General features: G+C 41.7%; 1 protein-coding gene across 1 annotated transcript in view; it reads left to right on the top strand.

The window, feature by feature from the left end:
* PSMB1 (proteasome 20S subunit beta 1) overlaps positions 1–18623 on the top strand; it is a 45313-nt gene extending 26690 nt beyond the window's left edge. The window contains exons 4-6 of the mRNA XM_085612030.1: positions 16366–16495; positions 17564–17670; positions 18327–18623. Coding sequence (XP_085468156.1) covers positions 16366–16495; positions 17564–17670; positions 18327–18512 — 423 coding nt within the window. The 3' untranslated portion in view covers positions 18513–18623. The remainder of the gene's footprint in view (positions 1–16365; positions 16496–17563; positions 17671–18326) is intronic.
* Positions 18624–25654: the final 7031 nt, after the last annotated feature.

Raw genomic sequence — 25654 nt, 5'->3', positions numbered from 1 at the left:
CCACAAAGTATTAAAAGGCCTTAGCTTTTTTTCGATTAATCTTAGTGTGCTAATGAAGGCAGCATCACTTATCTCACTACTCCATTCTCTCTCTCTTCCCCCCAAAAGCGCTGGCTTAAATGCTTTTACTCATGCCAGCAGCATTTGTGCATGACTGTTGTTGTGGCCAGAACTGTGGACTTTGCCAATGCTTGTTTATCGAGGGGTCAGGCCTAAAACTGTTTAAATGTGAACTTAGCTGGCTGGAAAAACCTGTGCTTAAGCAAGAGCAAAAGCAGTTGTTCTAACATTTTAGGACATTTTCTTGTGACATTACACACTTTAAAAGTATGCATAGTAGTTCTTGAACACAATTGTACATGTGCTTGCGTGGCACATATCCAGCCGACACTAAAAATAAACTCCACAATGGCTATTCACATTACTTTTTGAAACATTGAGAATGAATGACTGGGTTGAACAATATTCATTGGTTCAAAAGTTAGGTTTTCAGGATGGATCTCCCTATTCTTTAGCACTCTAAAGCCAATGGAAGTATGTAGCTGGGGAGGGCCAAATTATGTGGTTGAATAAACTCCAAGAAAAGTGACATAAAGCAACAATTTTAAAGCAGTTTTAACTTCAAAACGTTGTAATTTTTTTTATCATTGTTAACCCTGTATAGGCAAATGTGTCACATCACTAATACAAGTTTAATACCTAAATGCAGAAGCAGTATCTGGAAGGTGATCTACCTCTACATGTCAAAAGGCCTGTCACTGAGCCGCAACACGTGGGGTAGCAGTTTTTAGTAACGTTTGATCCATTTAATCTAGAAACAAAAGAAGATGATGTGGCAGGTGTGCTAAATCCATAATATTGCGAAAAATGCCACAACCGCAGAGTCAGATGATTCCAATGGCCCTGGTTATATGCGAGCACGTGTAACCAGTTATTTTATCTGATGTAAGAAGCCTAGATTTACTTCCAAATCAATGAGCCAAAAAAATCAACAGTGCCCTAATTTAATGTTTCATTGGAAGTCGTTAGAAGGCCTGTCTTTGCGATCTGCTGGGTGTTGCTAAAGGTTAATTCCACTAGGAACAGTTACCACCACACAATTATGGTCATAGCCACCAATATTTGCTGTTGGTATGCAGTGTTAATTCTTCATTAGCCATCGAAAATGAAAACATTGCTTGCATTTGACAATCACAAAACGCAGTGGTCTTGGGACCATCATTTTGACTTTGTCCTTTCTGTTACAACACTTTTAAAATTATCAACTTGGGGTAGTCTGTGATGTAAGGTTCAAAACTGTTTGAAAAGTTATCTATTGACTACAGAAATGTCCAGTACCAAACCACAGGCACACTGTGTGTTGTTAAAATCTAATAACATTATTTCTTCGAGTCTGCAGGAAATCTCCCTCGGAAATCTCTCAGCTTGTGCAAGCAAATTGGTACACCAATGTTAACCAGAAGTCCTAGGGTACCACACAGTTGCTGTACATTTCTTAAAGGGGTTGTCTCTTGAGCTTCTGGGAGACAGATCAGTCCAGTGACTCTGAACATCACTGCAGAGGTGATAGCAATGTTCAAAATGGGGCGGCTGGCTGTCGGGTTTAAGAGCAAACACTGTTATTGGCTCCATGAGCTGGACCAAACTAAGTCGCAGCGTAGTGGATGTATAAGGTAATGGAGTGCCTCTCAGCATATGACTGCAGAGGAGAAAGGAATGGTTAGCACTTATAAGTCCATAAGTTCCAGCAAAAAGATATTCTCTTGTTAACGTCCTTATTATCATCTAAGGACAGTTAAGGTCTAACTTCATATTTCACAATGCACTGCTTTCTTGTAGTGTAGAATTAGAAGAGAGCAGATACGTTGCCTAAACTTCCTAAACATTGTACCTGTTAAATCAAGTGGGTCTGGGAATTCCACTCCCATTTCCCCAAATTCCATCCTGGGATACACAAAGAAAGTTAGCACCAACTTGGAAGTCCGAGCCTTGCTACTACATTTCTTTTTTATTTTTTTTATTTTTTAATTTCCTATAAGAAGTTAAATATTAATTGAAAATGATTTCCCCCATCCAATTAAACAATTGATTTTTCAGGGCATTAGACAAATGTGGTGATGTTAAAAAAAACAAAAAAACATTTTTTTTCATTTCTAACCTATCCTTTTCTTGTCACAGGGAAGATGCCTACACGCATCACTTTATCTTCAGTTGGTGGGAACAAATGTAATCTGTTGATTTCAGCATATTCTAGATAACCTGTAGTTACTGCTGTATAAAAGCCAGGATACTCCAGACTTAATTGATGAAGTTGATTGAATTAATTTAGGGTCCCTTTTGTTACTGATTTTGTAAGTGGCTGAAATACCTCTATGAAGATTCTTTTCTTACATCTGCTTACCATGTCAGACTGAAAATGAATCCGCTCTGTTCCTCTCCTTATATATCCCTTCTTTTTCAGCTGTTGGTTACACATGTTAATTAAGCCTGGTGATTAATAAGATATTTTCCTTAAACACTGACTTTATCAGCCAATTTTCTCACAGCATCTCTTGCAGCTTGATTCAGTTGAGAATACAAACCATTTAGGAGTTGTGCCTTCTGTCTGCACTTGTATATTCCATATTAGCATCACACAAAAATCTTGCATACAAATCCTTGATACTTTTTTGGGCAGTACTGTTTTACAAAGGCTCCACTGTGTGATCCACAGAGTTTTTCACCTAGTGAAAATGTATCCTTTCATTAATACCAGCATGCACAGACAAGGGTGTTCTGTTCCAGGAAGGCTTACTCCGTTCTTCCGATGAAATAGGAAATATTTGCTTCAAGACTAATTAACTGCCACAATATGTATGTTTGTTATGTTATGTTATACATTTATTTTTATAGCGCACGGCTACTCCAAAGGAGTGTCCCGGCGCTTTATCGAGGCAGCTCAGAATAAAAAACATAACACCATACAGCGAACAACTGAAAAAAAAGAACAGCAGAAATACTAAAGGTTAAAAAGCCAGGTCTTCAGGCTCTTCCTAAAGTGAAGCAGATTAATAGAGGACCGTAGGGCCAAAGGGAGGCTGTTCCACAACTGAGGGGCCCTCAGACTAAAGGAGCACCCTCCAGAGCGTGCCTTCCTAATTGAGGAACCACAGCCAAGAACAGAGATTCGGATCGCAAGGATCTGGCAGGGCGGTAGAAGGCGAGCCTGCGTTGGAGGCATTTCGCGCCCACGCCAAAAAGCGCTTTATGCGCCAGCGTCAGAACTTTAAACATGATCCGCTTCCGGATGGGCAGCCAATGAAGCGACTGCAACAAACCGGAGGCTCCAACTCGCCTATGGAGGCCAAAAATAGCGCGAGCTGCAGCGTTCTGCACAGCCTGCAGCCGCTGAACAAGATAGTCCGGGAGACCACTGTACAGGACATTAGCATAGTCCAATCTGGAACCAACCAAGGCCTGTACAGTGATCTTTCTGTGCTCTTCCGAGAGCAGAGGCAAAAACCTCCGGAGTATCTTGAGTAGCCCGAAGCAAGTGCCCGTTAGACCACGAACATGTGGCACCAGTGTCAGGCTATTATCCATCTTTACACCCAAATTCTTTGCCACCAGCGAAGCCAGGGCAGGGTGGACACATATCCGACGGCCACCAGGCCCACCAATCGGGGTCGAGGGAGCAGCCAAAAAACAACACCTCCGATTTATCTGAATTGGCCTTAAGGCCATTCGACTGGAACCAGCTAAAGACCGACTCCAAGCAGCCCCGGATGTTCTCCCCATCAAAAGCCTGATCCTTCCCACACGCGAAAAGCAGCTGCGTGTCATCGGCGTAGGAAACGATCTGGGCCCCAGAAGACTCCAGTGCCGCCAGAGGTGTCATAAAGATGTTAAAGAGAGTCGGGCTCAACACAGATCCCTGCGGAACACCGACTCCCAATGGCGGCATCTCGGCGGAGCTCGGAGAGGCCCAGACCGTTTGTCGGCGGCCCTCCAGGAAAGATGAAAACCAATCCAACACCGTCCCCCCTCAGACCGATGTCATAAAGTCTGGCGAGAAGCATCTCGTTGGGGACGGTGTCAAAGGCCGCCGAGAGATCGAGCATGACAAGCATAGCGCGACCTCCAGAGTCCAGCGTCTCCCTAATGATCTCAGACACCTCCAACAGTGCCATCTCCGTACTTAAATTAGGACGGAAACCGGACTGTGAAGGGTGTAGCAGATCACTGGACTCAAGAAAGCTGGAAAGAACGCCGTGCACATGCTTCTCCGTGATCTTGGCCAGCGCCGGAAGGAGGGAGATCGGCCTGTAATTGGCCAATACCTCCGATTCCAGCCCAGGCTTCTTGAGGAGGGGGATCACCATCGCCCTTTTCCAGGGCGATGGAACCTGCCCCTCCCTCACAGACAAATTCACAAGTGGGTTGACCACAGGGTTGACCACAGTCGCCATCTTAGCCAAAAATTTGGCCGGGCAAGGATCTAATGGCGAACCCGACTTAAGATTGGCCAGAAGCGCCAAGGAAGCATCGGTGGAAATAGGTGGAAACTCTGCGAGGACCACAGCCTGTGAAGGCCGCCACACCGGTCCCACCACCACGCTCACATGCACCACGGCTGAGCCCACTGCGAAAGAGTCCTGAATGGACTTAATCTTATCCGTGAAAAATCTGGCCAGGTTACAGACCCACAACTCAGATGGAACCCCTTGGGGCAGGTTGGATCTGGGGGCCATAAACTCCCTAACTACCGCAAAGATCTCCTTGCATGAGTTTGAGGCGGCCTCAATCCTCCTGGCCAAGAAAACCTTTTTTTCACGGAGAATATCACAGTGGTAGGCTTTAACCCTTGACCTATAGGCCGCTCTGGCCTCCAGATCATAATGGAGGCGCCACGCCCTTTCTGCCACCTTGCATTGGCGACGAGTGGCCAGCAGTGCCTCAGTGAACCAGGGGGCCGAGACCCTCTTGATCATATTTCTCGGGGCCATAACTGGGGCAAGATCATCCAACCTCTCCGTCAACCATCCCTGTAGGGACTAAACGTCCTGCTCCAAGTTGCCTGATATAGGGCACGGATGGTCCTCGGCCGCCTGACTTAACATCTCAGGTGTAACTCTATGCAGAGCCCTCCGCGCCGTGCCATGCTGTCTCGGCCCACTACAAGGGGGTTTCTTGCTGGCTAATATCGAGAATCTGGCCAGCCTATGGTCAGTCCAAAGCACCGGAAGGAGCTCGATATCAAAGAGAGGGATTGAAGAGAAGACCTGGTCCAAGGTGTGTCCTTTATCATGAGTAGGACCTGTGAGAAAAGGGGCAAGGCCCAGAGAAGCCGTGATATCCTGCAGTTTATTGGCATCCGAATCACCGGCAACATCCATATGGACGTTAAAGTCTCCTGCCAGAAGAGAGTGCTGCGCACTCAAGACCAGCTCATCAGTGGCGGCCTGGAGATCGTCAAAAAAGGATCCAACTGGGCCAGGGGATCTATACACCAACAGCCCTTTCAGGGCTTGCTGCGGGGACAGTCTGATGGTAAAAGCAAGGGATTCAGATCCTGCGATGACGTTAAGAGGAAGAATAGAGCAGGAAACTGCTTTGTTCACTACCACCGCTACCCCCCCCCCCACCCCTGCCTTTGGCTCTATCTTGCCGGAAGATGTTATAATCCGGGGGAATCGCTGCCATGATATCCGGATTAGACCGCTCCCCCAACCAGGTTTCGGTCAGCAGCAGGCAGAGTGGCTTTTCTTTCACAAGGAGATCAAAGATCTCCAGAGCATGCTTGCCTACCGATCTAGTATTGAGCAATAGGAAAAGATGTCTCACTCGATCCTCATCTCTCCCTTGTGAGGAAACGGGGGCATAATTAGGCACCCAACCACACCCTGGGCAAAGCCGCTTACCCCTATAACGTCCCGGGAACACGGATCGGCATGTACAGGAACATTTCCGCAATGTGAAAAGTTCCCTGGCAGAATAACAAATCATCTTGCCTAAGAACAAAATACCACCAGAGCCTACCGCCGCTTCCGAGACGCTGACGGACGCAGACGGGCAGGACTCTGGCAAGACTCAGGCAAAGCGAAGGCCGACCCGCTACGCGATCCCGCTACGCTCTGGGGACTGATTTAAATAGTGCCTCCAGGTGAGGGTCAAAGCGCACCACCAGGACACACAAGATGGCGCTCAAAGAGCGTCAATGCCCTTCCCAAAATGGCGGCCGTTCAACCAACTCGGGGGACCCCCGACCACCCCAGAACCGGGTCCGCTCGAGCAGCGGAGCTTCACAATTTAGTGTGCAGGTAAAGGGAGAGCCCAGTAAATACCTCTATTTTAAAAGCAGGGTCAAGCAAACAATAGCAAACAGAAATGAAAAACTGGAATTTTAAAAGCAAACAGCCTCACCGCGCAGCGCAGTAAACTATAATGAGCTGCCAGCACCTGAGCGCTGAGACCTATCCAGTAAGTTTCTGCATGGCGGCCACCAAGTTTACATCTTTCATGATGATATTCGCACAGAAGAAACACAGGCACGTCACCTTCCCTGTGTCCCGAGCCACGGGTAGTTGCTTTGGTCAGCATTCCATTTGTTCTCTTGGTTTTGTGCTTACAGTCCCGCTAGTGACACCTACTTTGTATTTGCATATCAGTCTTAGCCACACCACTAAAAGGAAGCTCCAGCTAAATTACCAGGCCGCCTGGCCTCGTTAGGGAGTACCCATGCAACAACAGAATTTTTCTGGCTTGTTCAGCCCATTAGCGAGGGCAGCTTCAATTGTATGCTGTGAGACTTACCTCTGGACATTACCACATATGTGTTTGGGACCCTTCTGATGATCTATAAAGTGGGTCTAATGCAACATTTTAATTGTTTACGATTTAGATAATGTGGTAGACTTTAACAGGCCAGAGTCCAAATCAGTTAATTCAAGACAGATGGATTGTATTGCAGCATTTACCTAATGTCTCATACCCAGGATGAGGCCACAAAACGGTTCAACTTGCATCATTTCTTGATAGCTGGATAATGCTAGAAAATGAATTAATGTAAAATTTCGCTCAGATCTACCTGAATAATCGCTCCTCTACCCACTTTGTGTTTTTTTGTTTTCAGGACTTCTACCGTGGACCTTGAGGCGCTGAGTGATAACTCTCCTAGATTACAAATTTTTCAGATATGCTGGGAGGGTTGCAGTGAGATGGTGTTTGAGGACCACAATAACTGCAGTGGAACTTTGCTTGGCCTAACACATTTCTTACCTTTAAAAAGCCCCAAGTTCTTTTTTTTATCTTCTGCTGAAGCTCGTCATATTTTCTTTTGACAGTCCTGTTTTTCTGTTCCTCCTTCCATCCTTAAAGAACCCGTTCACCCATGCCCATGTGCTTTTGTATTTTGCATCTACCGAATTAGGGGTAATGACCTCAGTTTTTCATAACTCATTTATCCTTTCAAACACAAGCGCACAGCTGTTGTGAATTATTACCCAGATAGCACACACCTTTTGTGAAAAGAAGAAGTAATTACCACTTTTTTTCTATTAATTGTAAAACACTGATGTATTTATGGTGTTCTCTCCATTAATTATGTAGCCCCTAGTGACTCCCATCAATTTATATCTTTAAGATTGAATCAATCAGTTGTCTGCAATCAGAACGCCCAAGAAGGTGCATCCATCTTTTTGGCCCTGATAATGACCCGGGTTATTTACAGGTCGAAATGCCATCAGTATTGTTTAAAAGACCTGAATTTGGCATTCCAAGTAAAGAGTGACACAATCTGTGCTTATGGGTTTATTATATACACCAATATCCTTTGATTCAATTCGTACTTTATGGCACCTCAACTTTAGTATTCACCTTTTCACAAGCACTGTGTCACTGCACCTTTTATGTAGTTAGTGGAACACCTTAGTTTACTTCTGATCAGTATTGTTTCAATTCATTGTTTGATACAGCATTAGGTTCACACTTAGTGGACTATCTTTGTAACATGTGTAGCTTATAACACTGGAGAGTATCCCTACATTAGACCGCTTTCCACATTTTAAATTGATCTTGTTCATAGCAAGTCCTACAAGATACGTTTTTTTTATTTTTTATGATTGAATTACTTGACCATATTCTGAGAAACAGGGAAACCTGTCATCCTAACACCCAATGCTTGTCAAAAGTGTCAACTTCAGCAGCCTGTTTCTTGTTCACACCTGGATTTGTTTCAAACATCTCCTTATTTCTATCCTTGACATTTCCAACAAAGAAATTCACCTGTCGGTATAATAGTCATTTGAGGATGGAGAAAGAGGAACATCAACCTTTTCCACAGATACACGCACTGCATCAGTGCATCAAAATCCTCAGTTGATACCTCCTACTTTGCAGATGTGATCCTTTCATTAGGGATCTTAAAGCCCTTGCCTGCAAGCCCTTATGAATACTTTGCTGCTGTATTGGTATGTAGAGATACTTTATGCTAGAATTAGCAGGCCTTGCTACAGTTTGTTTCAATAATGTGAGAAATTCCGTCTCTCTCTAAACTGGTGCAGCTGCTCTCATTAGGGGTCTGTGAAACTCCATTTCCTCCCTTGTAGTGGACATCTGGAGACTGGGATCTTTGACTTTTGCCTGCCTGCTAACCTGTATATCCTTTGCTTGAACACTGCAGTTTCCTTCCAGTTAAAACTTGAAAAGCAGATAAGAGTTTACCTGCCTTGCACATTACCACCTGTGATGTAGTGTGATTTTGCTAGAGTTCGTAGCTGGTGGCTTCGACTTAGCTTTTGGCTTCGCCGCCGCCCTGGTGATTTGTATCCTAATAGATAACCTGGCAGAGATCCCAGCACCGGGATTCAAAACACAAACTGGAAAAGCCCTTAGCTTGGTGCCCTCTAATCCAACATAATGTGGAGCATTACTTGATTTTTCTTCATTCATTGAAGCTCAGGCTGCAAATACATTTGAAAAAGACATCTGTGCTTTAAGATAATTGTAGTAAACTATCACCCTGAATCCCTTTTCACGGCTACTTATTTGGGTGGGGTAGAGAGCCTCAAAGGTGGCTCTGGCAACATAGCTAGCTAGTGAAATTTCTTCATGCTGCACATCACCAGTCCCCCTGAATTTCTTCCCAGCTTTGGAAGAAGGACTTTGGATGACTTTGAGGTCAGACGTTTGTTATTTTAACAACTTGCATTTTCAAGCCGGTAAGCAGGTGTAGATGGCCATTGCCTAAGACAGATGAGTCTGCAGTGATTCACCCAGGATGTATTTAATAATAATAATAATAATAATAATACTTTATTGCGTGATTAAGAAAACCATTGCAAGTACAAAGTTAAAAATGTCAAAAATTCATTTAAAGATAGAACTAATTTAGTCCAGTAAAAGTAGGGGTGTCGGATGGAGCCTGCCAAACGTTATGCCGACGATGGATCCCTGACTGGGGGTCCCTCACTGAGTTTTTTCTCTGCGTGAGCCATGTACCTTAAAAGGGCACAGTTTAATTTAGTGTTCTTAGGATCAAAGCAGGCCAAGACTGCTGCTCTACAGGTTCTGATCGTTTTTGTGTTCCAGTGATGCTTAAGGAGGGCCCGTCTTTTAGTCAGTAATTTTGGGCATAGACATATAATGTGTATAATGTCTTCTTTATAGTCGCCACAAAGTCGGCAGAGGTCTCGTCCATGCTCTCTTTTCCATTTTGGCGAGTGAACCAGCAAGTTAATGACACCTAGTCTCCATCTTAAAAAGCATAGTGCAGTAAAGGGTACGGTTAAGTACTGCTGTGGGGTCGACGAGGCATAGGATTGCAGCGTCAGCCACCCGTGACTTCTTTTGGCTAGGCGAGCCTTGTCTTCCACCGTTGAAAGTTGTTTTGTACTGATTTTCGCTAGCCGTTTGAATTCCTTCTGGCTTATGTGCGTGCTCCAGAGATCGTTTAGGCCTAGAGTTGTTAAGCCTTTTACCAAATAATTGTGACCTGCTTGCCATGTGTTTGTGTCGAGACTGGCCCACAGGTGCTTGCCTAGACTTCCCTCCTTAGATGACCTTAGTTTGTGGCAGCACACGAGGAAGGTCATAGCTCTGGCAAGTGGTTGCTGGCAAATTCCAAGTTCCAGCCTGATTTGTGCCGGTGATGTATAGGTTGGTAACTTGAACACTGATCTGTAGATCTTTGAGATTATTTTATCCAGTTGGCAGCTGTCTAGTCCTTTGAGGACTTCGCTGCCGTAGGTTAGGGTAGGGATGATTTTCGCCTGTGCGACCTGTAAGATAGGTGCAAGAGTTAGACCTTGTAGTTTCTTTTGAATTAAGCCAATTGCAAAGGCGAGTGCAGCGCCCTTCCTTTTTTGTTCTTCTAAGTGGGATTTGAATTTGTCGTTATTATTGTATATGACTCCAAGGTACTTATGGCAGTTTGAATCGACGATGCTTTCCTTATTCATGGTCCAGGACAAAGTCTTGGCTTTCCCTGGACGAACCGCCAGGATTTTGGTCTTCTTGTTGTTGATCACAAGCTCGTTCTTGTTTGAGTATTCAAGAGTGGCGTCCAGGAGCCTTTGCATTCCGATCTTAGTTTTGCTCAGAAGGACCACGTCGTCGGCGTAAAGAAGATTTGACAGAAAAAGGCCGGTTACTTTGGGTGCATGAGAATTGACCTTATTTACAGTTTCTGGAAGGTCGGATAAAAATAAGTTGAAAAGTGTCGGGGCCAGGACACAGCCCTGTTTTAAGCCTTTTCCCGTTGGAATTAGGTGGGGATAGTCTTGAGCCGTCCCCGACCTTAATCCTGACCCCTGTATCCTGGTGCAAGAGTTGGATGGCTCTTAGGAGGTCGGCTGGAATGTACAAAGGGCATTAAAGGTTACAGTTTTTGAGAGGCGTAACTCTCGGGATAAGTGCCTACTTTTAGAGAAGCATATACTGCAGTTCTAAAAACTGCTCAGGCAGGTAGGATACAGCATACGAGTTGCAAGCAGTTCATGAAGTGTAAAAGTCCAGGTTTACTGTGCTGCTGTTAATGGTGGCACCTTCATTTCAGAGTCTGTTTCCTATTTGTTTCCAGATCTTTTATTACATCTTAAAGCTCTGGTCTCACTTAGCATTGGGCAGAGAAGTTCTCCATCATCTTATGATAAGCAGGTATTAAAGTAGTTACGCCAAGTAAGTTCTTCGTTTGGGAACAAAAATGTGGATTCAAGAATCGGGAGCGTGACATTTCTTCAGATTGTGTGGTCATTCTTTACCATAAATGATTTAAATGGTCTGACTTCAAAGCTATCAAAACTTTGAAATGTAATCTTATAAATTTGTTAGCAGTTGCAAGGTAAAATTATTGTTTGCAAAAATCAAAGCTTCCTCCCTTTAGTCTCTATATTAAATTATTACTGTCTTCCTTTGAAAAAGCACCCTGGTGCATTTCCAATGAAGAGCTAGTGTGTTGGCATTGCAGAACTCAGGAAAGAATTTGTAGAAACTGTCTAATTTCTCCATGTTTCCTACAGTACGTTGCAGGATGTTGGCTAAAAATGGGTTTTGACCTTTATGTTCAAATAATTTGACAAGTCCTATTTTGTCATTGGTCATTCTAAAAGTTCGACATTAACCAGGTATCTCACAACGACAATTGGAATAAAATTACCAGAGTCCATACCAGCAGATCTCTCCGCCATGTCTTCCTTCAACCTGTGTCTGTTTAGGACCATAAACTTTAAATGGAATATCTCAGAATGGACATCCCAGTGCAGTAACTAGCTAGCTGAACTGTGATAATGGGTATTACCATAAAGGGGCCTGCAGAGCGGTTCAAAGTTGCTAGCTTAGTGAAAACCATGAACTGGGCATCTCTCCCTCTCTCTCTCATATCTTTATCCATCACAGTGCTAATTGCTGGGTCCCATAACACGACAGCCACACCTCTGTGATTCTCACACGCAACATGTAAACCCTTCCGCATAGGATCAAAGCAGACCACAGTTTCAACTACACTTTACATGATGTATCATGCTATCCATGTTGGCAAGCTCTTCGGTGCCCCACTTAGTCTTAGTGCTATATAAATGTTACAATACAAAACCGTTTAGCTAAAAGGAGGCACTTAAAACAAAGTGTAGTAACCATTTCTGATTTAATTGCCACGGCGGCCTACCATCTCACTCACTCATCCTTTCTCTAACAATATATGGAGTCTCTTGTACTTCTTTTATTGTTCCTTCAACTATATTGTGTCTCTTTGTATTGGAGCAGTCTGTACTCCGCTGCACTGTACTGAATAAATGTACAATTGCACACCTAAAAAAAATATTACCTGTTTTATCAGTTGGACATGGAGCTAGTACTCTTCATAATACTGCAGTCTTCTATTCACTTTCTTAATTTTCACAATAATTGACTAGTGGATGGCAAAACTTGAAAAGGATAGAGACATTACGTTCAATAAAATTTTGTTTAAAAAGCAGGTCTAAATCTGCAACATTATGGTTCCTCTTCCTCCTTTCCGTTGTTCTTACACAATCTACTATTTTGTCACAGCTGTATATTGGCAAGGCTTCAATACACCATGAATTACCTGGTTCTTGCAGACTGTTTTCTTTCTTTCTAGGTAAGCTGTTCAACCAACCCTGACAATAAATCAAATTGCAGTCCATCCTTCCTTCCCTCCCTGATACGGGTTTCTTTATGTATGAAATCCTGATTTATTTCATACAAAATCGTGTGTTTCTTTCAATTAAATGAATAGGGTTCACCTTTTGTCCACCAGCTGAGAACTGGAGTATATGTGCTAATGCTCATTCTGAGGTGGTTTGGTTACATCCATAAACTAGCTCTTTGAGACTCTCGACTAGTATGCAAAACACTGGTTACCACAATAAGCACCTTATGATCTGCCTCCACCATCTCACTAATAGGCCTTCCTATTATTATTATATCCCCAACTACGCGTTTTCCTGGGTTAGGTAATAGCATTGCTGTGTCACTGAAGCAACAGTCATGATTAAATCAATTAAGAATTAGGCTGCACTGTTAATTCACATTCAAATCAGTATGTGTAAGACTCTGTAGTCATTTGTTCATTGGCTTTGGCGACAGTTACTGAGAAATTGATTCAGCACTGATGTTGTAATATGGGTATAGTTAATAAACCCTTACAGCAATTCCAAAATGAGTTAAAAATTGGTCTTTTTATAGAAAATGTCAAATTCGGTCTACTGTACCCTTTATATGTTGCGTGCTATTGTTTGCCTGTTCGCTATCTTACATCAATATTCCACAAACATTTTGGAATGTCATGTGAACATTCAGAACTAATATTTAATAGATTTTTCAGTAAACAGGTGGCTTCATACAGGTAATTTAAATGTAACACATTAGTTTCGCCAGTGGGTGTGAAAAATTAACATAGTGTGCCCCCGTCAAGTTTGTGACTTGTCAAAAGCTCGGCGCTTCAGGCAAGGTTATGAAGTTGGAGATTTAAAAAAAATATATATAATTAAAAATAAACTTGAATAAATTTATTTGTGGGGAAAAATATATGCTAAATCATTATTTTGTGGTAGAGCTCTCCTGAAAACAGTAAACTTCAACCTCAATCTTTTTCTAGCTGTAAATTTCACTTGCTAGGGAAATTGCGAGAAGTTGGCAAACTTCAACTTCGTAATGTCAAAACGTTTCTTCGTATCACAAAATGTGAAGATCAAAACCTTAATTTAGTATACGCCTGTGATAATGATTTTCACAAAACACATGGGCAGTATTATTAGCAAAAGCATTGATGACTGAAATGGGCATACAAATTTGACTGTGAACGTCAATGGTCGGCAATGTTCAGGAAAAATCTAAATAATGTTAGAATTAATATAGCATTAGCCAAGGCTGGTTGCCATCAATCTCTGTGAATTTCCTCTATTCCAGAATAGATGAGGTCACCTCAATCTTTAACTTGCTTGACTTTCCATGGGATATACTTTGGGGATCAGCTAAGAATTGCTGCATCACATCTCTACTTTATCCATCGTCATTACTACATTTCATGAACCACAATATAAAGGGTTCAAATCGTGCCCAAGCCAATCTCGTCTCTTCACTTTTGCAAAACAAAACAATTGTGCCACAATCATGATGCACACTCACCCTCGCACACTTACTCCAAAACTGCTTTAGCAGAGTGCCTTACTGATGGGCAGCTCCTGCCGGCTGTAGTTGATGTGGCATGATCTGGACACCTTGTCATTGCACTCGGCTCCAGGCGGACACAGCAAGGGTTCTTTCCTCGGAGTCTGTTCTCTCTGGTGAAATGGAGGTGTATTTCGTGGCTCATGCCTGCTCTACCAGAGCATCCAATAAAATATCTACACCTGGCTGAAAGTCAACACCCGAAGAAGCAACCTGGTAATTGAGTCATACTTCTCCTGTACTAGTGACCTGTTTTGTCACAGTGCTGAAGGACATGCCCAGTGTTGTCATGCTGGGTGCTGATAAATTGCCCCAAGACGGATGTGTGACAATATAACGCATGCCATCATCACACCTGAGATAGTCACAAAAAAACAAGAACACATCATAATGGCCTCGCTGGTTAGTAATGAAACAGTCTGCGGGAAGGGCTTGATTCAATTCACTGGATGAGCATTTTAAAGCATCACATGCCACCAAATGCACTCCTAGGCGCTGGAGTGCATCTGTATAAGCGTTTTGTGGTTTAGAATACAGCACACAGTACATAAGCACATGGTTTGTTAAGTTGCAGAGTTACAGGTTAAAAGCAAATGATCAGTAAAAGGCTTATTGCAAAATATTATAAACTAAGGTATTTTCAACAGACTGCACCCCACCTTTGAGATGTAGGTTTGCTAAATGTTGGTGCCAGCACCCAAGTAAATTCACATTACTCAGATTTTTCACTTTGCACATGCGTGGTCTCTAAGCCCCATGCGAACCATAATAACGGTGGTTAAAAAAAATAACATACTATTGCATAACACTCTAAGGCTGACATATCCAAGTACTGCAAGAACACTTTATTTTTACACAAATTAACAGGATTATTTTACCAACTTCCCAACGTCCAAATGCCAAGTTAGCCCTGTCAGGACCCGGCCACGTGACCCAGTGATAGCAGTACAGTGGTCTAATGAGCTGGCTTACCTCTTTCTTCCAATGGCCTTGACTTCTAGGTGGTCGTTGTAAGTCCAATCACTGACTGTAAGGGAGGTATGGTTATACCATGTTTGTCAAACCATGATAGATACTACAGTGGCTCACAAAACACCATGTAGTAGGAAGAGGGAAAAGATTTATTAAAGGATTCCTGAATTTACACATCCACATTTTGATCATTGTTAGCTGTGATACTTCTAGCCAATCTGATAGCTCAGTGGATTGAGTGCCTACAGCAGGCAAGTCGGGGCGTAACACAGCCCCTGCTGTCCCTGCTGTGTGGGGGGTCCCCCAGCAACAGGGGGCCCCCTCAGCACCGTACTCCGGCTTGAGAGCTCCATATTAAATACGGAGTGGGGGGCCCTTCATGTACCTTGAAGGGGGGGCCCCTTAACTTTCATTACGCCAGTGAGGCAAGTGTTTGTAACATGCAAACCACAAGTATGAATTGCACTAAGGCAGACAGTACATTCTGTTCTTGAGAGATTAACAAAATAAGTATCATGATTATGCTAAGTAATTTTAGCATTATTTGTTAAAGGGAATTGACACATTTCATAATGTTATGCTCTCTATCAAATGGTAAATTTAATTCAGGATGCCTTGTTTATGTATGCCCGTGATTACACAAAGGAGTAATGGTGCATCAGCTGCTGGCGCTTGGGTGCTGCATCTGCCTGAGGAACACTTTTCATCTGGCCATGCAATGCTGAAACACATTGGCAGTGACAAAGCCAATGGCTCTCGCATTGCAGAGACCGATTGGCTTTGCCAATGCTTGTTAGATTTTGAGATAGTACTGCATTTGTTTTCTGCCCTGGCTGCCATTCACACGTTGGTAATATGAAGGATCCATGATGAGTATCATAATTAGGATGACTACTGATATTGCTATTGTGCAATAGAGCTTCTACTTTAACATAATTTGTAGTGTGTCCTACTTACATCACGGACATTTCGCAAAAAGATCTGGTTAATTTATTTTACAGGACACCAGCTTAACGAACCAGGTGTGAGCAATAGCTGATTGACTCCCGATTTGATATGTTTGTAGTGCTAAAAAGGGAGGTTTAAACCATTTGGAAACTTTTTTTCTTGTAGTGTTTGTAACCCCCTTTATCAAATAATGATTAACTTCTTTGTAAATAAACCTTGCATTTGAGCTAAATTAATTCATGACATTTTTGCGTCCTAATAATTTTTCTATTATAATTTCAGATGTATAAACATTCAAATAATAAGACGATGACAAGTGGAGCCATCGCTGCAATGCTGTCAACTATCCTCTACTCAAAACGCTTCTTTCCATACTATGTCTATAACATAATTGGTGGACTTGATGAAGAAGGTAATGAATTGTCTTTTTTTTAAGGAAATGAATGAAAGATATTAATTTGAAAGAAGACCTACTTCTCTTGGTGTAAAAATGTTTTGTCCTTTAGTGGTGGAATCTAAACTTGATCCCTATGAAAGGGAAGCCTCATCTGCAGTTAACTCATATGTTTTGTAGATTTGCTCCAACGTATGTATGACAGTCTTCAATACTTCATAACTGTTTTAAAGTTCCATGAAAGAATGTCCTTGGCTAGGACATGACTCTAGAAGTGATATTGTACGGAAAGCAGCAAAGTTCATAGTACCATAGAAAACTCTGCTTCGTCAAGAACGGTCGCCATAAACCTTGAGCACAACACTGGCTGTTGCAGTGGACAGAACTGAAGTGTCTATCCACCACCACTTGCACCCAGTAACTTATGGGGCCAGATTTTCCATTTGCACAGACATAGGCATACATTTTGGGGGAAAATAATGAAAACATTTGCAACTGTCAGTTAAGCTAAATGCAAGTGATGGTAATTAAACGTCCCGCTATGTTTCAGCCCTGCCAACCCATATCACACAGTCCCGTTCTGGACTCCTTACTGACTGAGACCGTTTATGATGAAAGTGTCATTGGAGAATTGTTTTTTTCCAATGGCTTGCTTCATTTGCACTATGGTTGAACATTATTCAAGTTTGATGACATGCCGAATAATATCTGTCAATAGAGTTGATGGTAACACTGTACTTAAGTGCAGTTTTTGAGCCATGCTTTTCATATTTTTCAGTTTGTTTCAGCCATGAGTGGGTGCACACTTTTTATAGATGCTTTTGGCTGTGTTGGTTCTGCTAGTTAGTCGAGCAGTGCTACCTTGCTCTGAGATGCAGCTCTATTCAGGAGCTCAGATGTTTTCACTTTCTAATTGTACAAACTTCCCACATGCTTAGCACCTTGAGAACACATTCCCAATGTAATTTGGTTCAAGTTGGAGTGCACACGCACTTTGTGTAACTTTACCATTAAGCCACATATTTTTAAATGGCCGTTTTATTTGAAGTTTTTGAATTAACTTGCTATGTTATTTGCTTTTGGAAGGAAAAGGAGCAGTTTACAGTTTTGATCCTGTTGGGTCGTACCAACGAGATGCATACAAAGCTGGAGGCTCTGCAAGTGCCATGCTTCAGCCACTGTTAGACAACCAGGTAAGATCTCTACTTGTAAATGTCATGAATTCCTCGCCTGTCACGAAAGAGAACTAGTGCATAACAACAGTAGTGCAATTCATATTTTGGTGTAATTCATATTACAGCAGGAATACCAATGATGGATATGCATTTGGGGATAATCTTCCAAAATAATTCTGCCTTTGGGGCTGAAGTGAATCTGGAGTTGTGTAGAAGAAATGCAGACAAATTAACCTTAATGATGAAGAAAAACAATTCCTATTAAAAAGATAAACTTGTAAGGGGCAACCTTCACCTAAAACCTAAAATTAGAAGGTACACAGTAACAAATACGTTTTGAAGAGTAAAATAAAGTTGTCGCATTTTTTCTAAAACATCACTTGGGGGCAGTTACGTTTTGGTAGCATTTTCAAGTAATCCTGAAAAAGAAAACGGTGCCTTGTAATTCTGCTTCTTCATACAATATGCAAGCTGTTTCAATGACCTCTGTCAAGGGTTCCAGTGCAAGTTTTTACAGCCCATAAAAATTATTTTAACTGTTTATATTCTTGCCCTCACCATGTGAATTTAATTTTATGTGGCCCAGAAATATACAAATCACCCATTAGAAATGTTAATATTTCATAGGTGTTCAGAACCTTAACCCTTTTTTTCTTATTTTTGGCAATTTCTAGATCGGTTACAAGAATATGCAGAATGTGGAGCGTGTGGAGTTGACTCTGGACAGAGCCATACAGCTTGTTAAAGATGTCTTCATTTCAGCTGCAGAGAGAGACGTGTACACTGGCGATGCCCTTAAAATTAGCATTGTCACCAAGGATGGTGTAAAAGAGGAGACATTCTTGCTGCGGAAGGACTGATTTATTTCTCTATTCCTGGCGTTTAGTCAAACAAGTGCTCTGCTCTGTTCAGAATTTTACTGTCAATTTTTTCTAATGTAAAAAAACTAAATAAAACCAAACAAAAAAACATTCAATGGTCATTAAGTCATTTGCATCTAATTATGCTTTCTTCTAGTAAATCAATGAACAATCAAAACAATACAGATGTAACCCGAGTAGCATGTTATTGTACCAAATCTGATCTATATCTCTATCTTTATTAGACCAATTCTGACCATAAATGAAAAATGATAAAAACAAATAAACGGATAAAAACACATTTAAACGATAAAATGAGTAATAACCTACTATAAACTATGTTAAAAATCACAACATCAGATCTTAGTAGTGACCTACATTTATTGGATAATCAATACAGTGTAGTTTAAATAGTACATTTTGAAAAAAAAATCTGTACCAGCAACAATTATTCCTTTTAAGACGCTCAGGGAATTAACTCTACGTATCGCTTTATTAGGCCTCCTTGTAAATTTGCAATGCGCTACTTTCATAACAGTCTAAATCTCATATCTTACACTCTATGTTCTGTAGGCTGCTCAGCTAATTAAATTATGGGGATCACCATTAGAAAATACACATAAAACGGCCTATCATAGCAACAGAATTGGATTAAAAACATACTTTTACAATTAAAATATTCAAAACCGTCTGACATTGAATTGCAGACAGATCTTTTCCAAATCTTAACAGCAGCTTGGATAAATGACACGATTGATGCAGCAATATACAGCGAGGGGAGCACTGTCTCACAGTAGTCAGAGGTTCACTCTAACCCCGCCCCATAAGTCACCACTGTAGTACATTTAGTTTTATACAACTTCAGCGTCTAGGTCTCAATTTACCCGGAAATCTATGAACTTTTTCAATTGCTCTAATACACTTCTTATTTCTGATCTCCATTTCATTATCCCATGCTAAAGTGTTATTAAAAATGAGCCCTACACATCTATCTAGTGCCATTTATGTGGTATATCCTTGGTTTGGTCCTTTCTTGGCCACATCTCTTCACATATGATTAACACTGGTTGTTGAAAGACTGAGACTTCTCATAAATAAATTACAATAATCCAGTAATTTTTTGCCTGTTTGGGCTCCTAGCCAACACTACTGCGTCATCTGCATAAAGTAGTACAGGGATTGATCTTCTGTTCACTTACGGGGTTCTCACTCTTTTTGTAAAGCATGTTCTCTGCTTTATGTAAAGAGAACAAGAAGGGGGACAGTATGCACCCTTGGTGCCCCCCAGTTAATATAAAATGATTCCATGAATTCCCAATTTTGTTGTATCAAACCCATCTCCCTGAGTAGTTAATCATTGAGCTTGCGTTCCCAATCTCTAGCATCAGTCCCCAGAATTTTGATCTATAAATGTTGTCAATTGCTGAACTGAGGTTAATAAATTAAATCTACACAGAGAACTTCTTTGTGCATATTTACTGGCTAACAAATATAGATTCAAATTTGCTCTACTGTTTCGACCCCTGGTTTAATCCTGTACTGAATATCTGACAGCATTCCTCTCTCCTTCACCCACGTTTCTAATCTGTTTAACAGGACTCTCCCCAAGGTCTTTACTGAGGAGGAGATAGATGAGATGGTAACAAGTTGGATCGTTCCTGGCATTCTTCTTAAAAATCGGGCTTAGGATTGTCCTTGGCCAAGCTGCCCTGAACACATTTGATATAATGGAGCCCAGAGTTCAGCATTCCCCTTAAATATATCAACCCGTTCCCCATCAGGGCTTCGTTACTGAGACTTGGTTTTATTGCCTGTCCCACCTGGATCTGAATAGGACCTATTTTTTCCAGTCCCTAGACGTCATAAAAGTGCTACTTGCTTCGCTCAAAAGGATTGAAGAATATGCAGCCTTAAAATAGTTAACCTAAATTTTGGGTGGAATGGAGTTCTTCATTTTGGGGGGTAGTCATCAGCAAAATAGATAGCATTTATCACTGTCTAGAAAATCTGCTGATCTTTGACTTCACTCGCACACAGCAGGGCCTCTTATGCTTCTTCCCTAATAACCTACTGTCTTGCAGCCAATGCAACTTTATATGCTTTCCTGCATGCCCGTATCTCTTAAAGACTCAAACTATGATGTGCAAGAGTGATCAAATCATTTGCGTATCTTGTCTTGGGCTACTTGTGGTGTGACAAATAAGAATAACCTAACTAGCTCTCTTAGCAATTCAAAAGCGCTATGGATTTCAGCTGGATTAAGTTCTTCCTCAAGATGTTTCTGTCCAGTGCCCACTGTGCAATTAAAATTGCACGTAACACTGGATTGATCAATATTTGAATGGAGTACAAAAATGTACACAACACACAAGGTGCACAACTCCTAGACCTGTGAGGTTCTGGTAGTAGTTAACTTTCTTAATCAAAATTTAAAGTGATTAAACTATTTTCTTTACTGTGTTTAACAGTTTTAATTCAATGAGGATATAATCAAATCCAATCCTATATTTCATCCCATCTGTAATTGTAAAAATACTTTTGTCTTGTCAACAATGTTACATCACAATCCAAATTTTACAAATAAAAAGTTTCTTCTTCCCAAAGCATTTCGGGTTTCAAAAAACCCTTAGTCAGGGGAACTCTAGAATGACTCTGAGACCGTGTTCGCTGAAAACAACTATACGAACCTGACCGGCAAACCGTAGAAGCCACTTCCAATCCACTCGCATGAAGACTGTGTGCACTCCCTTATTTCTACAAAATACCCAATTTCGCATATGATGCGTGGAGACTTCTACGTGTAAGCCCTCTGCGTTTCCGATCAATAGTGTGCACTATTTGCATAATTAATGTGGCTAGTTTAAGGGGAAAACCATACGACATTTATGCAGCGCTTAACTAGGTAAAAGGTCAATACCAAAAACCCATTAGGTAGTGTAATGGTAAGGTAAATGTAGGTGAAGGGTTAGGGAACTACTCAAGCCTATATTGGAGTACCCTATGAAACATAACACCCACTCCTCATCCGACCGGACGGCATACTAAAAAGGGAATGTCCTACTAATCGAGCATTAAACATTCTAAAAAGGTGTTTACATTTTTTGAAAAATTCATAAATATCTCAAAAAAATAAACTCTAATAGTATATATAGTTTATAGTCTGAGCCACTGAGTACGTCTGAAAGCCATGGTGCAGCAGCGAAAGACAAACAAAACCCAGTCAATGCACACAGGTCGAAAGGATAGGAACCAAGACTCGCTTAGCTCCCGAAGTTGAGGTGTGCCAAGATGGAGTACCAGGCGATCACAGTAACGTCTCTACATGAGTGCTTTTACCATTTCCTTGGTGACTGGGACGTCCATTGTGTAGCAGAATTTTTTTAATCTGGATACCCATTATCAGTAGCAGAATTAGCAAAGTCCTCCAAAAATGCTCCCAATGTGCCTTTACCCACGGTATGTGTAAAAGCTGGAGTCACTCCAAAGACTGTCTGAAAGGTGCTTAACAGCCCAGAACCTATGGTCTTAAATAGGTGTACTATAACCTTCGTATCAGACATGTTAAAGATGCATTGTACCATTTCTCCGAAATGGAAAGGGCACTTTTTACGTATCAGTGCCTGTATCTCAGCTGAGGAGCTTGCAACCTGGAGATCAAAAGTCTCTCGGGCTTAGGTTAAGGGCACATCTTTCTGTAAAAGCATGGCTTTCATTCGACTCAGAGTATCAAACAGTCTAAAGGAAACCTTAAACGAAGGCCTTAACAGCGCCTCCCTGACTGTGTGGGTCGTTGTCAACAATACTTGCACACAAGTAACCCTGGAACTTGCAGTGACCAGATATGCGATGCCTGGAAGCATCCCACAGCAACCTTGATCATTCAGCATTAAGTAACTCCCATTTAACAGTAGCCTGAACACTGGATTAATCATGGCAGCTGGGGATACTTTCAAATGACAGCATAAGTTAGTTACTGGACCATTGCAGGCCGCGTGAAGCATAATATCCTGGCAAATTAGAGATCGCAATCTGTACCACTGAGAAATACTTCAGTGTCGCCGTTCCTGAATCGAAACCTATACGGTAATTCCCAAGATTCATAGATGAATTCCCTACCCATTGCTTCATATCTGCCTACCTGGTGATGTACTAGACAAAATTGAAACTGGAAAGTTTGTATTGGCAATGTTATATGGCCATGAATTAACCATTCTGTGGGTGGCGATTCCGCCACGGTGAAAGGTAATTGGTCTAATTTTTCAATGCGCAGCATTGTATATTTCACATCCCTATGTGCCATTTTTTTCTGCCTTTTCATCAAATTCTATGCAGAGAACAGAGAGGTACTGTTGATATATCGCGAGGGAACATAACCAGAGTGCAATGATTATAGCATCCAGCTTAATAACACAATAGAATGTAACTATGATTGTCCATGTAGTAAGACGTACAGATCTTGTTCCATTATATCTATAGCAGAAGATACAATGTCGACGAGTGATTAAATCTCGGATGTCAGTGTGGTCATGCCATTGTCCACCACGGCCAAAGCCTTTTCTAGATTAATTCTGTCAATCTCATGCAATCTCTCCGCAGCTTCCTGTTGAGAGATTTTCCAAATTTCATTATAAACGGCGTACCGGAAGCGTTTCTGACGTGGCTTTCGGGGACCTAATAAAAAATCCCTAAGATTTACGTCATCTGACAGTAGGGATAATTGTTTCACCTGTGACTGTGTTGAGTTGCTTAGCCTATCTAAACATAACTTCCCAATACTGTATGATGTCACCACTCCCGAATGTTCTCGTTGTAGATAGCGTAAGTCGGGCCTATGGATACTAAACCCTTAAGGGGTAACCTTGAATCTTGATTAACACCAATTTGTGTTGATGGGCCAAACTAACCATTCCTTCCAATTGTGTGCTTGTTGAAGTGTATGAAACTTTGTGCAAGATGTCATCTGATGTTCCCCCACCATTTGCTGTATAGTTTTGCCATACCTCAAAGTGTGTTAGAGAGGGACCACAAGGTGTATTCAAGTCCTTCATCTTGGCTAACCCAAGACAGGAAGTCTTTTGCAAAGTGTTGTTCAAAGAGAGGGAACACAAGGTGTATTCAAGTCCTTCATCTTGGCTAACGCAAGACAGGAAGTCTTTTGCACAGTTTTGTTCAGGAAAATCATCTGTTCTGGTTTAGGACATGCTCTAAATAGGGCCTCTGTTCCCTGAACCTGCCGTTCCTTAGTACCCCAGATTGTTTTTATGTCAATGGTGTCTTTCCTTAAGTTAAAACCATGTTCAGCCAGTTGGGCAATGAAGTACGTAGAATATATCTGTTTTGTGTTAGTGAGCATATTTTTCTTTGCAGATGTAGGTGCAAATATATAATAATATGAGCGTGGATCTGATGTATTAAACCCAGAAAAATAAGCAAATTTTTGTGCAAACGTTTGTTAGCTACCTTTCGGTGGTGTTGGGCAATGATACCATTGGTGGTATGTGAAAACATTACGTGGTGCATTTGTTTTATTCAGAAAGTAATGACCATAATGTTGGTAACCGTACATGGTATAAAAATCAGATGAGCCATCAAACATTTCGTTCTTCGAAAATGCTGTAGATATTTCAAAATCAGATAACATATTATTAACAGTTTCAAACCCAATCGTCAGAATATGTACTTGAGGTGAATACATGTGGAGTTTTTAAAAGTTCATTGGGACCAAGCACATCATATGAAACCGTATCCCAAACTATTCAGTCAGGAACTGGAACTGCTGAAATGTTCACATAGGACAGGTCTCTCTGTTCACGGTGAGATGACGTATAAGGTTTCAATAACAAGTTCACTTGTGATACTGCAGAGTGTTTGGGGAGATAGTGTCCATTCACAAGTAAGGAAAAGACAGTCACTAAGTCTATCCAAAATAGTAGGAACAGTATTCCTGTTATTATCTAGAGCTGTAGCCATGGTGAGGTATGCCTTTTTCAGAAAGATGTAAAAATCATGAAATTGATTTGTACGGGAAACTGGAGCGGACAGTGACTCAGGTTCACTTGGATCCAGAGAAAAGGTGTCGAAATCAATGAGGTAGCCAGATGCAGTTCAAACTATCTTTGGTAGCTCAGCAGGTTTTCTTGAACTTGCAGATGTCTCTTGTGGAAGCATGTTGATGTAGATGTCGGTGTTAGGCTGAATTGATATTTGCGTTTCATTTTAATTTAGTTGTTGTTCAATTTCAATAGGAACGAGTTCCATCTCGTTGGTAACTCCATTACTACGTAGAGTAAAATATTCAAATGTTATCATTCTTTCCATCTGCACCTCCCGTATTGTAGTGAGAGGAGAGCGAAGGCTACCCAGGAGCCCACGTGGCCTACTATTCAGTATCAGCCACATTGTGTGGTTTGATCAGATCAATGGAGACAAATCTCTTCTCTTTTTTTCTGGCAATAGGCGGGAGAAGTACTGCTTGTTCCTTTAACAGCCAGGACAGCCAGCTACAGGCTTTCTGCATGATTGTCTTAATTCTTTCTTGTCCACAGTCTTTTCTCTGACCAGGTCCCCGACTTTTGAGATCAGGCAGGTCTTGCTGTGGCTGATTTCACTTCACCAGTAGCGGTGCGTTTTACTTGCACGTTGCTTTGTAGTACCCGGAATTCATTGAGATCCTGTAAAACAGCAAACGTTTATTGATGCTTTTCATCCACTACTGTGCTTTCACAGTCGAGGTCTGGTACCCTCATTTGTGTCCCAAATAGGACTTTGTAAGGGGTGCCACCTCCTAGGGAACTTCTTGGCATATTATTCAGTGCCTCCTGGACCCCATATAGATGATGGACCAAACTACCAACCAAACCTTATACCCTTCCTTTTAAAGATTGCTTTAAGTCCCGTTTTTTCCTCTCCACAACCAAATTTTCCTCGGGATGGTATGGAGAGCAGTAGTGCAATGCAACACCCAAACTTCCCATAGCTTCCTTGTAAGCCCTAGAGCTAAACGCAGGGCCATGGTCAGAATGTAAAGTGCCATCTGCGTATGTCCCTATGAAGACTCGCAAAACTTCAGCCAAGTGCTGAGGCCGAACCCACCGGAATCTAGAGCACGAATTCACTGCAACCAAGATGTACTTGTAAGCCCC

The sequence above is a fragment of the Triturus cristatus genome, chromosome 6, assembly GCF_964204655.1.
Source record: "Triturus cristatus chromosome 6, aTriCri1.1, whole genome shotgun sequence".
Lineage (NCBI taxonomy): Eukaryota > Metazoa > Chordata > Amphibia > Caudata > Salamandridae > Triturus > Triturus cristatus.
The sequence above is the reverse complement of the archived record's forward strand: the minus strand, read 5'-3'. Positions and strand labels throughout refer to the sequence as shown.